Source organism: Coregonus lavaretus, assembly GCF_964263955.1.
Source record: "Coregonus lavaretus genome assembly, chromosome: 32".
NCBI classification, from domain to species: Eukaryota; Metazoa; Chordata; class Actinopteri; order Salmoniformes; family Salmonidae; genus Coregonus; species Coregonus lavaretus.
Window position 1 is genome coordinate 23,939,490 of NC_140019.1, and position 12,779 is coordinate 23,952,268.

At 43.2% G+C, this 12,779-nt stretch overlaps 1 protein-coding gene across 1 annotated transcript in view; it reads left to right on the forward strand.

Moving 5' to 3' along the window:
• The window catches only part of LOC311107914 (GPI ethanolamine phosphate transferase 2-like), a 120,781-nt gene extending 108,408 nt beyond the window's left edge, over nt 1-12,373 (forward strand). Inside the window, exons 11-14 of the mRNA XM_084150514.1 lie at nt 275-409; nt 619-793; nt 1,967-2,127; nt 11,250-12,373. Coding sequence (XP_084006640.1) covers nt 275-409; nt 619-793; nt 1,967-2,127; nt 11,250-11,472 — 694 coding nt within the window. The 3' untranslated portion in view covers nt 11,473-12,373. The remainder of the gene's footprint in view (nt 1-274; nt 410-618; nt 794-1,966; nt 2,128-11,249) is intronic.
• Nucleotides 12,374-12,779: the final 406 nt, after the last annotated feature.

The following is a 12,779-nucleotide window of genomic DNA, read 5'->3' on the forward strand; positions in this document are numbered from 1 at the left end:
TTTTGTAATGAAACGTTTTGAGGGTGTTTGTAAAGGCAACTGCAGCTGCAGGTTGAAGGTGTTGTGGAAACTGCAAAACAGCAAAAAAAATACTGAGAAAAATGTTACATCAACAAAGAAAAACAAGAAAATAAAACTAAAACTAACTCAATCTGAACTGGACCTGGGCCTAGTAACAGGTTATTGGGCATTCAGATTGAGTGGTCAGCCTTTGGACACTTGAGTTCCTTGAACAATGTTTTAAACAGGCTAACCACTTCATCTCTTTTCTCAGGGGGATTGTGGAGGCGCGCTTCGTGTACGTCTTCGTCCTGGGCATCCTCTTCACGGGCTCCAAGGACCTGTTGCGGTCTCAGGTCATCACAGCCGATGCCCGGCTGAAGAGCAGGGGCTTGTGGGAAATCTACAGGTAGGTAGCCTACGCGGCAAATAGCTTAGAGAATAGAGGCGGGCTAGCAATCGGTAGGTGGCGAGTTTGAATCCTGTTCGAATTTTCGTCTGGCATTCGTGTACATTGTTTTATTCAACCTTTATTGAACCATGCAAGTCAGTTTAGAACAAATTATTTGTCTTATTTACTCATATTGTAAATTGGACAATAAAGTAATTTTCTTACAGTGGTGTGGTTCTGTTGGTGGCCCTGTTGTTCCGGGCCCACAACCTGCCGGTGCTGTGTTGCTGCTTGCTGGTCCAGACTCTGATGGCCCAGTTCATCTGGAAGAAGCTCCACTACGACGCTGCCCAGACCACCATCATGCACTACTGGTTCGGACAAGCCTTCTTCTACTTCCAGGTAAGGGACCGTTAGATGAGGTGGATCTGCACTCCAAAAATCTATTTAAAAGCATGAGGAAAAAAACTATTACATCTCTTATTTTGAGTGCGGATCTCCCACACAGCAGATGAAGTACTTTTCTAAATGAAGATGTGAACGAGATATGTGTGTGTAGGTAGGTCACTTTTTCATGCAGGATAGAAGAGGTCACTGACTTATAGATTTCCTCATGTCTTTCTATTTTGGTGAACATAATCAAGTGTCTTTATTGACTATTGTACAATTATATTTTGTATAATTACACACACACACACACACACACACACACACACACACACACACAAACAATTATAGACCCTGGGTAATGGTTAGTCTCAACAAAGCTGTAACCCAGCCCTACTGTAGGCCAAGCTGAGCAGCCCAATGTCCTAAGACTCCTATTGAAGCCACTCCATGTTCGGCTGTGTGGAACTGTTGAACATACATGATTGAATGATCCACTAAAATATGGTGTTGGGTTTGTCCATTGGAGGGTGTCTTAGTCATGCTCTTTGACATAACAGGTATTTTCACACACACGAGCATGCACGCACGCACTCCATCCATCCATCCATCCATCCATCCACCCCTCCAGGCGAGAGAGAGGGGAGCTAGTGGCCCTCATCAGCCAGGGAATTAATTCAGCTCCCGCGGCAATCGGCGAGAGCTCTTCCATCACACCTGAGCCCTCGTCAGGAAATGGAAAGGGGAATGAGAGACTGGGCCAAAAAGAGTGGGGAGGAGAGATGAGGCCGAGGGGAGTTTTTACCCCGTCACTACAGGGCCAGAGAAGTGACAGACGGCAAGCTCTGAATAGCTACCTGTTAAGTGGAGGAGCATGCAGGAGACCGACACATTTTAATAATATCAGATTCTTTCGAAAGTTAACATTGAGTGTATTGCGTAATCTTCATATTCATTTTACCCAAGGTTAAGTCAGGTGTAGTTAGTGAGGTTAGTTAACTTAGCTACATTAGCTAACTTAAATACACACATTAGCTAACCTAGTTAGCTACACTAGCTATGTTAGCTACTTTAGCTAACAAAGCTACGTTACTTAGCTACTAAGTTAGCTAAGTAAGCTAAGGTTAGGTGTGAAAATGAAGCTTAATAAAACTGACATCTTCTGTTTGGCTGTTTGTTTGTCTGTAGGGGAACTCCAACAGCATTGCCACGGTGGACATCTCGGTGGGCTTCGTGGGACTGGAGAGCTACGTAGAGGCCCCGGCTGTCTTCCTCACTGTCCTCAGCACGTACGCCGGGCCCCTGCTCTGGGCTGCCCACCTCGTCTGCTACCTCAGCTCAGAGAACAGGTCAGTTACTGTACACTCAGCCCCCTCACACCATTAAGTGTCATTAGTGATGATACATTCATAAGTTAATTAATTCCAACCTACACTGATTCACAACAGCCCAGGTACCAGCTAACCTTGTGTTTATCTTGTGAGCTTGTGTTTGTCTTACTGTAGCAGACCAATGATGAAGTAGACGATTTGGTAGATTTGTCATATAAGCCTTGAAACAGATGATTTAGTGCAGGGAGGACGTCCATGTACTCACAACATGATGATTTAGTGCAGGGAGGACATCCATGTACTCACAACATGATGATTTAGTGCAGGGAGGACATCCATGTACTCACAACATGATGATTTAGTGCAGGGAGGACATCCATGTACTCACAACATTGATTCAACTTAAAACAAGAGGCTGGTGAAACGTTCCAGTTATTCAATTGTTCATTAATGGAATTTCAACTGATTTACGGAACTGGAATGGAAACTGAATTGAGCACTACCGTACCATAATACATAAAGCCAGAAGGGGGAAGTAACCCAACAGAGGACAGTAACCCAACAGAGGACAGTAACCCAACAGAGGACAGTAACCCAACAGAGGACAGTATATTCCTCCCGTCTAGCATGAGACTGCAGTGTGTAATTATTGGACTGGATCATAATGCGATGACGATGCCTTGGCCACGTGCCAATTTATTTTGGAATCAAAACAGCAGCGCAGCAAGCTACCCCTGGATGTTATTTGGAAATGCAAAAGTGATCATCAAAGATGCAGGAGAGCGCCTTGATCCGGGAACACTTTGTACATCGTTTTAATGCTTGCGCCCCTAATTGATTGTCTGATTAATTCATTCGATTCCAGCAACAGGTTAGCCACCTAGAGCATAAGATTAAAGAATGGGATTATTAATACATGAGATAAGTGTGCTACCCCGTGTCTTGAATGTACATTACAGTATGTATCACAGCTTGTGTGTTAGAGTGCTATAAGCTAACAGTTATGGAATGGAATAAAGAAGGGATGGAGGATGTGGATAAAATCAAAGAGATGTTTGTGGGTGGGAGTTTTTTTTCTTTCTTTAAAGGGGCCTCTAAGCTTCTTTGTTACTGGCATCTAATTCCAATTAGGTTGAGTGATAACTAGCTCTGAAATGCAGCCCAAGCAGAGCGTAAAGCCCAGTCCAACATGGGGGACCCCTTCTCCTAATGCGCGCCAGCGTTTCAATAATTGATGCAAACGACCACTTTGAAGTCCTCCTCTTGGAGAGGGAAAAAATGAATTTTGCAGACACACACACACATACATACATACATACACACACATGCACATACAGTGGGGGAAAAAAGTATTTAGTCAGCCACCAATTGTGCAAGTTCTCCCACTTAAAAAGATGAGAGAGGCCTGTAATTTTCATCATGGGTACATGTCAACTATGACAGACAAAATGAGAATTTTTTTTCCAGAAAATCACATTGTAGGATTTTTAATGAATTTAGTTGCAAATTATGGTGGAAAATAAGTATTTGGTCAATAACAAAAGTTTCTCAATACTTTGTTATATACCCTTTGTTGGCAATGACACAGGTCAAACGTTTTCTGTAAGTCTTCACAAGGTTTTCACACACTGTTGCTGGTATTTTGGCCCATTCCTCCATGCAGATCTCCTCTAGAGCAGTGATGTTTTGGGGCTGTCGCTGGGCAACACAGACTTTCAACTCCCTCCAAAGATTTTCTATGGGGTTGAGATCTGGAGACTGGCTAGGCCACTCCAGGACCTTGAAATGCTTCTTACGAAGCCACTCCTTCGTTGCCCGGGCGGTGTGTTTGGGATCATTGTCATGCTGAAAGACCCAGCCACGTTTCATCTTCAATGCCCTTGCTGATGGAAGGAGGTTTTCACTCAAAATCTCACGATACATGGCCCCATTCATTCTTTCCTTTACACGGATCAGTCGTCCTGGTCCCGTTGCAGAAAAACAGCCCCAAATCATGATGTTTCCACCCCCTTGCTTCACAGTAGGTATGGCGTTCTTTGGATGCAACTCAGCATTCTTTGTCCTCCAAACACGACGAGTTGAGTTTTTACCAAAATGTTATATTTTCTTTTCATCTGACCATATGACATTCTCCCAACCCTCTTCTGGATCATCCAAATGCACTCTAGCAAACTTCAGACGGGCCTGGACATGTACTGGCTTAAGCAGGGGGACACGTCTGGCACTGCAGGATTTGAGTCCCTGGCGGCGTAGTGTGTTACTGATTGTAGGCTTTGTTACTTTGGTCCTAGCTCTCTGCAGGTCATTCACTAGGTCCCCCCGTGTGGTTCTGGGATTTTTGCTCACCGTTCTTGTGATCATTTTGACCCCACGGGGTGAGATCTTGCGTGGAGCCCCAGATCGAGGGAGATTATCAGTGGTCTTGTATGTCTTCCAATTCCTAATAATTGCTCCCACAGTTGATTTCTTCAAACCAAGCTGCTTACCTATTGCAGATTCAGTCTTCCCAGACTGGTGCAGGTCTACAATTTTGTTTCTGGTGTCCTTTGACAGCTCTTTGGTCTTGGCCATAGTGGAGTTTGGAGTGTGACTGTTTGAGGTTGTGGACAGGTGTCTTTTATACTGATAACAAGTTCAAACAGGTGCCATTAATACAGGTAACGAGTGGAGGACAGAGGAGCCTCTTAAAGAAGAAGTTACAGGTCTGTGAGAGCCAGAAATCTTGCTTGTTTGTAGGTGACCAAATACTTATTTTCCACCATAATTTGCAAATAAATTCATAAAAAATCCTACAATGTGATTTTCTGGATTTTTTTTCCTCAATTTGTCTGTCATAGTTGACGTGTACCTATGATGAAAACTACAGGCCTCTCTCATCTTTTTAAGTGGGAGAACTTGCACAATTGGTGGCTGACTAAATACTTTTTTCCCCCACTGTATATTCACACACATTAATTAAAACAGAGAAAGGGGTAGAATTGTCTGTCACACCATCCCCTCTTTGACGTAGCATCACAGTGGGGATGCAGGAGAACATTCCAAATCCCATTACTCCCTGTCTCGCCCCCTGGGAGTCTGCTTCTATGTCACACAGTGGCGTTATGCTATGTCACGGAATGGCATCATTTGCATATCTGGGTGGCTTTTAGGACCACCTGTGGTGTCAAGTCAAGGACAGTTAGTCGTGCCCCGCTAACAAGAGCCTCTGATATGTCGATGTGTTGTGTGTGTGTCGGATCGTAACTGTGGCCAAGTTGAGACTGGTCAGCTTCTCAGTTGACGGCCCTCTTCTTTATTTTAATCAATAATATTAATGACAGGTAGGTTGTTGGTTGCTAACTCAAGTTCAGCCTCGGGGACTGCATCAAACCCCCTACGTCAGCCCTTCCTTGATTATCCCTTACATATGCTCTTGCAGAAAGCCAGTTCAAGTAAAGTCCCACATTTGTGACACTGTCATAAACCAATTGAGTCATCGAGGGAAACGAGCGTCACACAATCCATCCCCTCTGAGTATCTCACACATAATACGAGCAGACCGAGCTTTGCAAATTCTCATTATTCATGTCCACATTCTCCATCCCCACCATCCAGCTCTGCAATTTTCCCCCAGAATGACCCCACTCACAAAGTGCAGTTTGAGAGGTCTGCGTGATAAATGAACCTCTAAAGTAGTCTGACACAATGCAGCTCATTTATAATGCACTATGCCCCATCAGCATCCCCACAACAGAACCAAATACTGGAAATGGGCTTTGATCAATACCTCCTTGGTCAGGTTTCCCTTGTCAGGAAACGCTAAAACCACCGCGGAAGATAAAACTAACGTTTTCATTGCTGTGGAATAGGATATGGCTGAGGCATTGTTTTCACCAGGAACAAAGTGCTCCAAAGTAATCCAAGCAAGCGAAGAGGGAGAGACCTTTACTGTATGTAAATAAAATGAATTCAACAACCCCCTTTCCCAACATTTGCTACTGCTGTTCAAACATATGTCCTGGTCAAATCTGTGCAGACTGCACCCAAAAATGGGGAAATAGATGTGGTGCAAACACATTGCCAGGGCTGTGTTTCTGAGTGTCAAAAGGGGACAATTCTCAAAAGTGGTATCCCACACTCCTTTACAGGCAGTCATCCCTCTTTAGTCCTGCTCCCTGGGTCATGATAGAAGGAGCACACCGGATCAATACTAAAGCCAGCCGAAGAAGAGGACAGGAAGTAAAGGGAGAGTGGGTGGATGTGGGACAGGCGTAAAGGTGCATGACTAATGCCTGATCTCATTTCCAAAGAGGGGATGCCCTTCAATTACTACCTCATCAGGGAGCTAGAGACCTTTTCCTAGGACAGGACATGAACAGACAGCTAATTCGCCAGATGCCAGGCAGGTCTCTCCTGCTCTATAGGAACGGGGATGTATAGAGCTGAGAGATGTGATCGCCGCAACAATGACAAGACAAATGTCTTTCTACTGGTTATGTAGACCTTTTAATGTAATCATCTGCAGTTTTCTTCATGACACCTGTGCATTCCGTTAAAACGTAGATATTAGGCATAAAATTAGTTGGATAAATCTGGATCCCTTGATTAATTACGTATCTGTTGAATCAGACCCCATGTGTGAGTAATGTGGCCTGTTCTGCATCACAACATCATTGTAATCATTACATTGTTGTGGTTTGCTACACCAGCTGTGTGTGTCTTGGCGGACCGGAGCCACAGCTGAGCACACACACTCCCAGTGCAGTCAATGCTACCTGCTACATAGGCAGCTTGAGCCTGGAGGGTATATTTACTCTTGGAGTTTATTTCCTATGAAGAAACACTAGTCTCTGAAGAGTACACTACACCTAATACAGTAACTTGCGTCATACGCATCAGGTGTAGGAGTAACATAAAATGCAAACACAACACTCCTGATGGTACAGTGCCTTCAGAAAATATTCACACCCCTTGACTTTTTCCAAAAGTTGTTGTGTTACAGATTACATAGAGACTTTGTGTCACTGGCCTACACACAATACCCAATAATGTCAAAGTGGAATGTTTTTATAAATTGTTACAGATTAATAAAAAATTAAAAACTGAAATGTCTTAAGTATCCAACCCCTTTGCTATGACAAGCCAAAATAATTTCAGGAGTAAAAGTGTAATTAACAAGTCACATAATAAGTTGCATGGACTCACTCTGTGTGCAATAATAGTGTTTAACATGATTTTTGAATGACTACCTCATCTCTGTACCCCACACACATACAGTGCTGTGAAAAAGTATTTGCCCCCTTTCTAATTTTCTCTACTTTTGCATATATGTTTTATATTGAATGTTATCAGATCTTCAACCAAAACCTAATATTAGATAAAGGGAACCTGACTGAACAAATAACACAACAATTACATACTTATTATGCAACAGTTATGCAACACCCAATGCCCCTGTGTGAAATAGTAATTGCCCCCTTACACTCAATAACTGGTTGTACCACCTTTAGCTGCAATGACTCCAACCAAACGCTTCCTGTCGTTGTTGATCAGTCTCTCACATCGCTGTGGAGGAATTTTGGCCCTCTCTTCCATGCAGAACTGCTTTAACTCAGCGACATTTGCGGGTTTTCAAGCATGAATTGATAGTTTCAAGTCCTGCCACAACATCTCAATTGGGATTAGGTCTGGACTTTGACTAGGCCATTCCAAAACTTCAAATGTTGCTTTTTAGCCATTTTCATGTAGATTGTGTGTTTTGGATCATTGTCTTGCTGCATGACCCAGCTGCGCTTCAGCTCACAGACGGATGGCCTGACATTCTCCTGTAGAATTATCTGATACAGAGCAGAATTCATGGTTCCTTCTATTAGGGCAAGTCGTCCAGGTCCTGAGGCAGCAAAGCATCCCCAAACCATCACACTACCACCAAGATGCTTGACCGTTGGTATAAGGTTCTTACTGTGGAATGCAGTGTCTGGTTTTCTCTAGGCATAATGGGACCCATGTAATCTAAAAAGTTATACTTTTGACTCGTCTGTCCATAGAACATTCTTCCAAGAGTTATCCAGGTGCTTCCAGGTGCTTTTTGGCAAACTTGAGTTAACTTTTTGGACGAGATGGGTCCCATTATGTCTGGTGAAAACCAAATGATAGTCCAACTAAGCCCAAACCAGATGGGATGGCGTATTGCTACAGAATTCTGTGGTAGCCATGCTGGTTAAGTGTGCCTTGAATTCTAAATAAATCACAGACAGTGTCACCAGCAAAGCATCCCCACACCATAACACCTCCTCCATGCTTTACGGTGGGAACTACACATGCGGAGATCATGCCGTTCACTCACACCGCGCCTCACAAAGACACGGCAGTTGGAACCAAAAATCTCAAACTCCAGACCAAAGGACAAATTTCCACTGGTCTAATGTCCATTTCTCGTGTTTCTTGGCCCAAGCAGGTCTCTTCTTCTTATTGGTGTCCTTTAGTAGTGGTTTCTTTCCAGCAATTCCACCATGAAGGCCAGATTCACGCAGTCCCCTCTTAACAGTTGATATTGAGATGTGTCTGTGACTTGAACTCTGTGAAGCATTTATTTGGGCTGCAATTTCTGAGGCTGGTAACTCTAATGAACGTATCCTCTGCAGCAGAGGTAACTCTGGGTCTTCCATTCCTGTGGCGGTCCTCATGAGAGCCAGTTTCCTCATAGTGCTTGATGGTTTTTGCGACTGCACTTGAAGAAACTTTCAAAGCTCTTGAAATGTTCTGTGTTGACTGACCATCATGTCTTAAAGTAATGATGGACTGTCATTTCTCTTTGCTTATTTGAGCTGTTCTTGCCATAATATGGACTTGGTCTTTTACCAAGTAGGGCTATCTTCTGTATACCACCCCTACCTTGTCACAACACAACTGATAGGCTCAAACACATTAAGAAGGAAAGCAATTCCACAAATTAACTTTTAATAAGGCACACCTGTTAATTGAAATGCATTCCAGGTGACTACCTCATGAAGCTGGTTGAGAGAATGCAAAGTGTGTGCAAAGCTGTCCTCAAGGCAAAGGGTGGCTATTTGAAGAATCTCAAATATAAAATATATTTTGATTTGTTTAACACTTTTTGGGTTACTACATGATTCCATGTGTTATTTTATAGTTTTGATGTCTTCACTATTATTCTACAATATAGAAAATAATAAAAAATAAAGAAAAACCCTTGAATGAGTAGGTGGGTCCAAATGTTTTGACTGGTATTGTAGTTTCAAATGTATTTAGTGCTTGACAATGTTTAGATTCTAAATCAATTGATTAGCTGTTAATGTAGCATTGTCATTGTCAGAGTAGATACTACAAATGTGAATGTTAGTTGATATTAAACACTTTATGGTTTGTGAGCTAAAGAGATTTGAGAGAAACATCATGCAGTTCAGGTCCAGATTTTTGTTTCAATGCTTTTCCTCTGGCCAAAAATGTGTGTGCAATGTGCATTGATAGCTGTTTGGGAGAGAGATATAGACGGACACATTCAGAGTGTGTCGCTGAGTACAGTCATTTATGTTGGCACCTACCCCATGTGTGGGAACACTCACTGATTTATGCGAACACACACACAAACATTCCCACAGGTGTTTGATTCAACACCTACCCTAAATTACACTGCCACCCACTGCCTCAGTGCAGCTCTCTGAGAGCCTTTATTTGTTTGGGAGGGATAATTTCCCATGTTTGAAATACCTCCCCCAGAGTTTTGAAATTACCTGGCTGCAGTGCCTCCCCCAGAGCTTTGAGATTACCTGGCTGCAGTGCCTCCCCCAGAGTTTTGAGATTACCTGGCTGCAGTTCCCCCCCCAGAGCTTTGAGATTACCTGGCTGCAGTACCTCCCCCAGAGCTTTGAGATTACCTGGCTGCAGTACCTCCCCCAGAGTTTTGAGATTACCTGGCTGCAGTGCCTCCCCCAGAGCTTTTAGATTACCTGGCTGCAGTTCCTCCCCCAGAGCTTTTAGATTAACTGGCTGCAGTGCCTCCCCCAGAGCTTTGAGATTACCTGGCTGCAGTTCCTCCCCCAGAGCTTTGAGATTACCTGGCTGAAGTTCCTCCCCCAGAGTTTTGAGATTACCTGGCTGCAATTCCTCTCCCAGAGTTCTGAGATTACCAGGCTGCAGTTCCTCCCCCAGAGTTTTGAGATTACCTGGCTGCAATTCCTCCCACAGAGCTTTGAGATTACCTGGCTGCAGTTCCTCCCCCAGAGCTTTAAGATTACCTGGCTGCAGTTCCTCCCCCAGAGCTTTAAGATTAACTGGCTGCAGTTCCTCCCCCAGAGCTTTGAGATTACCTGGCTGCAGTATCCCAGTCTGAATATGGGATGAACTGTGGCTCTGTTCAGACCGACGGAGGCATTGAAATGACTCAGACGGAGGAGCTTTCAGATGCTGTGAGTGAATGCGTGTTTGTGTGCGGGCGCGTGTTTGTGCACGTGTACTTGTGTGTGAAAGATATCAAATGTGAAAGAGAGCGAGTGTGAAAGGCAAACAGCTTGTACAATTCTCTGTATTTCTGATTGTTTCTGATTGTTTTCGAAACTAAATAAGACTGTGGGAAACCCTTTGAAGAGTGTGCAACTTGTTCTCCTAACATCTCTGCCTTTCATTTGAATTGAAAGGCTGCCGTTGAAGGTCATATCCTGTACTTCCTACATGTGCTGACATCTATCAGCCTTATCTAAATAGACAATGTCAGGCTAATGCAACAGTAAGCATTGAGACAGACGAGAAACAAGTTCTCAGGTTGAAAATCTGATTGAAAGCATGTGCCTCAAGGCTAAGAGAGATGCAATAGGATTTGTCTATGACTCCAGGCCTGGGTTCACTGGCATTTGTTTTATATCAAATACTTTAGATGTGGAGGTTGAATGTACACATGGTGTACTTGAAAAGCTGTGCTTTAAAATGTGACCTATTTGATGCGAAACTTCAATCTTGTGAAGTCCCATGCAGTATTACATTTGTTTTGTCAGGTGGGCATTTGTTGTTTTGACTGCTGGTGACATCTGTTTTTCCATTCTTCTGATTGAAAGAGATTCAAATCAATCTCTCTCTCTTCTCTCCCATTGTATCTCTTCACCCTCTCTCATCTCCATCCCTCCCTTTTCTCCTCCTCTCTCCAGGAGCTCAGTGGCGGTCGGCCATGGTTGCTACTGCTTGGCCCTGTTGCGCTCCGTTCCGGCGGTAGCCTACGTGGTTCTGGTCACGGCCCTGCGCTACCACCTCTTCATCTGGAGCGTCTTCTCTCCCAAGCTGCTGTATGAGTCCATGCACACCCTGCTCACCGCTGCAATTTGCCTCTTCTTCACCACCATGGAGCAGAGCCGCAGCTTCAGCAGGACCTAGGGAGCCCACGGCTCAGAGGGCTCTCAGCTTTCAGGAAGGGCCTAAGGAGAAGGGCCAAAGAGCAAAGACTCATGGGTAATGGTGGTCCTGATACTGTCCTTGTTGACTTCTGGATGCCCCACTACTACATCCTGAAGGAAAAGGTGTGAATGTACTGTCTGCTGCAATGGACTTCTAGGACTGCAGCATTCACTTGGGTGGCAGGTAGCCTAGCGTTTAAGAATGTTGGGCCAGTAACCGAAAGGGCACTGGTTCGAATCCCCGTGCCGACTAGGTGAAAAATCTGCCAATGTGCCCTTGAGCAAGGCACTTAACCCTAATTGCTCCTGTAAGTGGCTCTGGATAAGAGTGTCTGCTAAATGAAAACAAAAAAAGTTTAAATTCACCTTTTGGAAAGCAATATATTTTTTCAGGTGGAACTGTGTCTCGTGAATGGCCTAAAGCAAAACTTTTTTAGTAAGATGATATTTTGATATTTTCAGGTGGTGGGTTCTACTGCAGTCTGTTCAGGTATTTATTGAGCAGGGCTGAAAATGGGTAATGGAGTAAATTAATGAATTATTTAATTTGAGTGTGTCAAAGCACAATCCTTTGAAATTGGATTTGAATTCATTCCTTTTGTTGTGTTATTGTTTGTTTTGTTTCCGTAGATTAGTAAGTTATTCTATTGACCACCGGCTCTGTAGTGCTCTATCCCAGTAGAGTAGTAAGTTCTTCTATTGACCACCGGCTCTGTAGTGCCCTAACCCAGTTGCATTATATTTCCAATAGTCCTCCATGCACTTAAATTAATTATATAGATTATACTGTAGATGTGTTCCAAGCTGATAGCAAGCCATACTTCCCTCCCACTTTCTGCCATAGGAACACAGGTCGTAAGCTTTTCATACCCTAAAGTAATATGCATACTTTTAGTTATATATATATATATATATATATATATATATATATATATATATATATATATATATATATATACAGCTTACGACCTGTGTATATATATGTCTAATTTTTATTTTTACTCTGGGGATCATTACTAGTATACAGATGACAATTGATTCACTGGGTGAATGTCGTTAATCTAAAATTAATTTTGATTCACCCGCTGTGTGGGGACAGGTTCATTCTTGTTTGGTTACAATTAAATACATTTTCCATCTAAAAGCGGTTATTTTTTTATAAATACATTTTTTCTGAAGCAATATTTCACTTCTATTTCTTTATTGCTCATATGATTTCTAATGTTAAAAATTGTATATTGGCTCCAATCCAAAATTTGATGTCTTCCCACATACCTACTTCTGCCA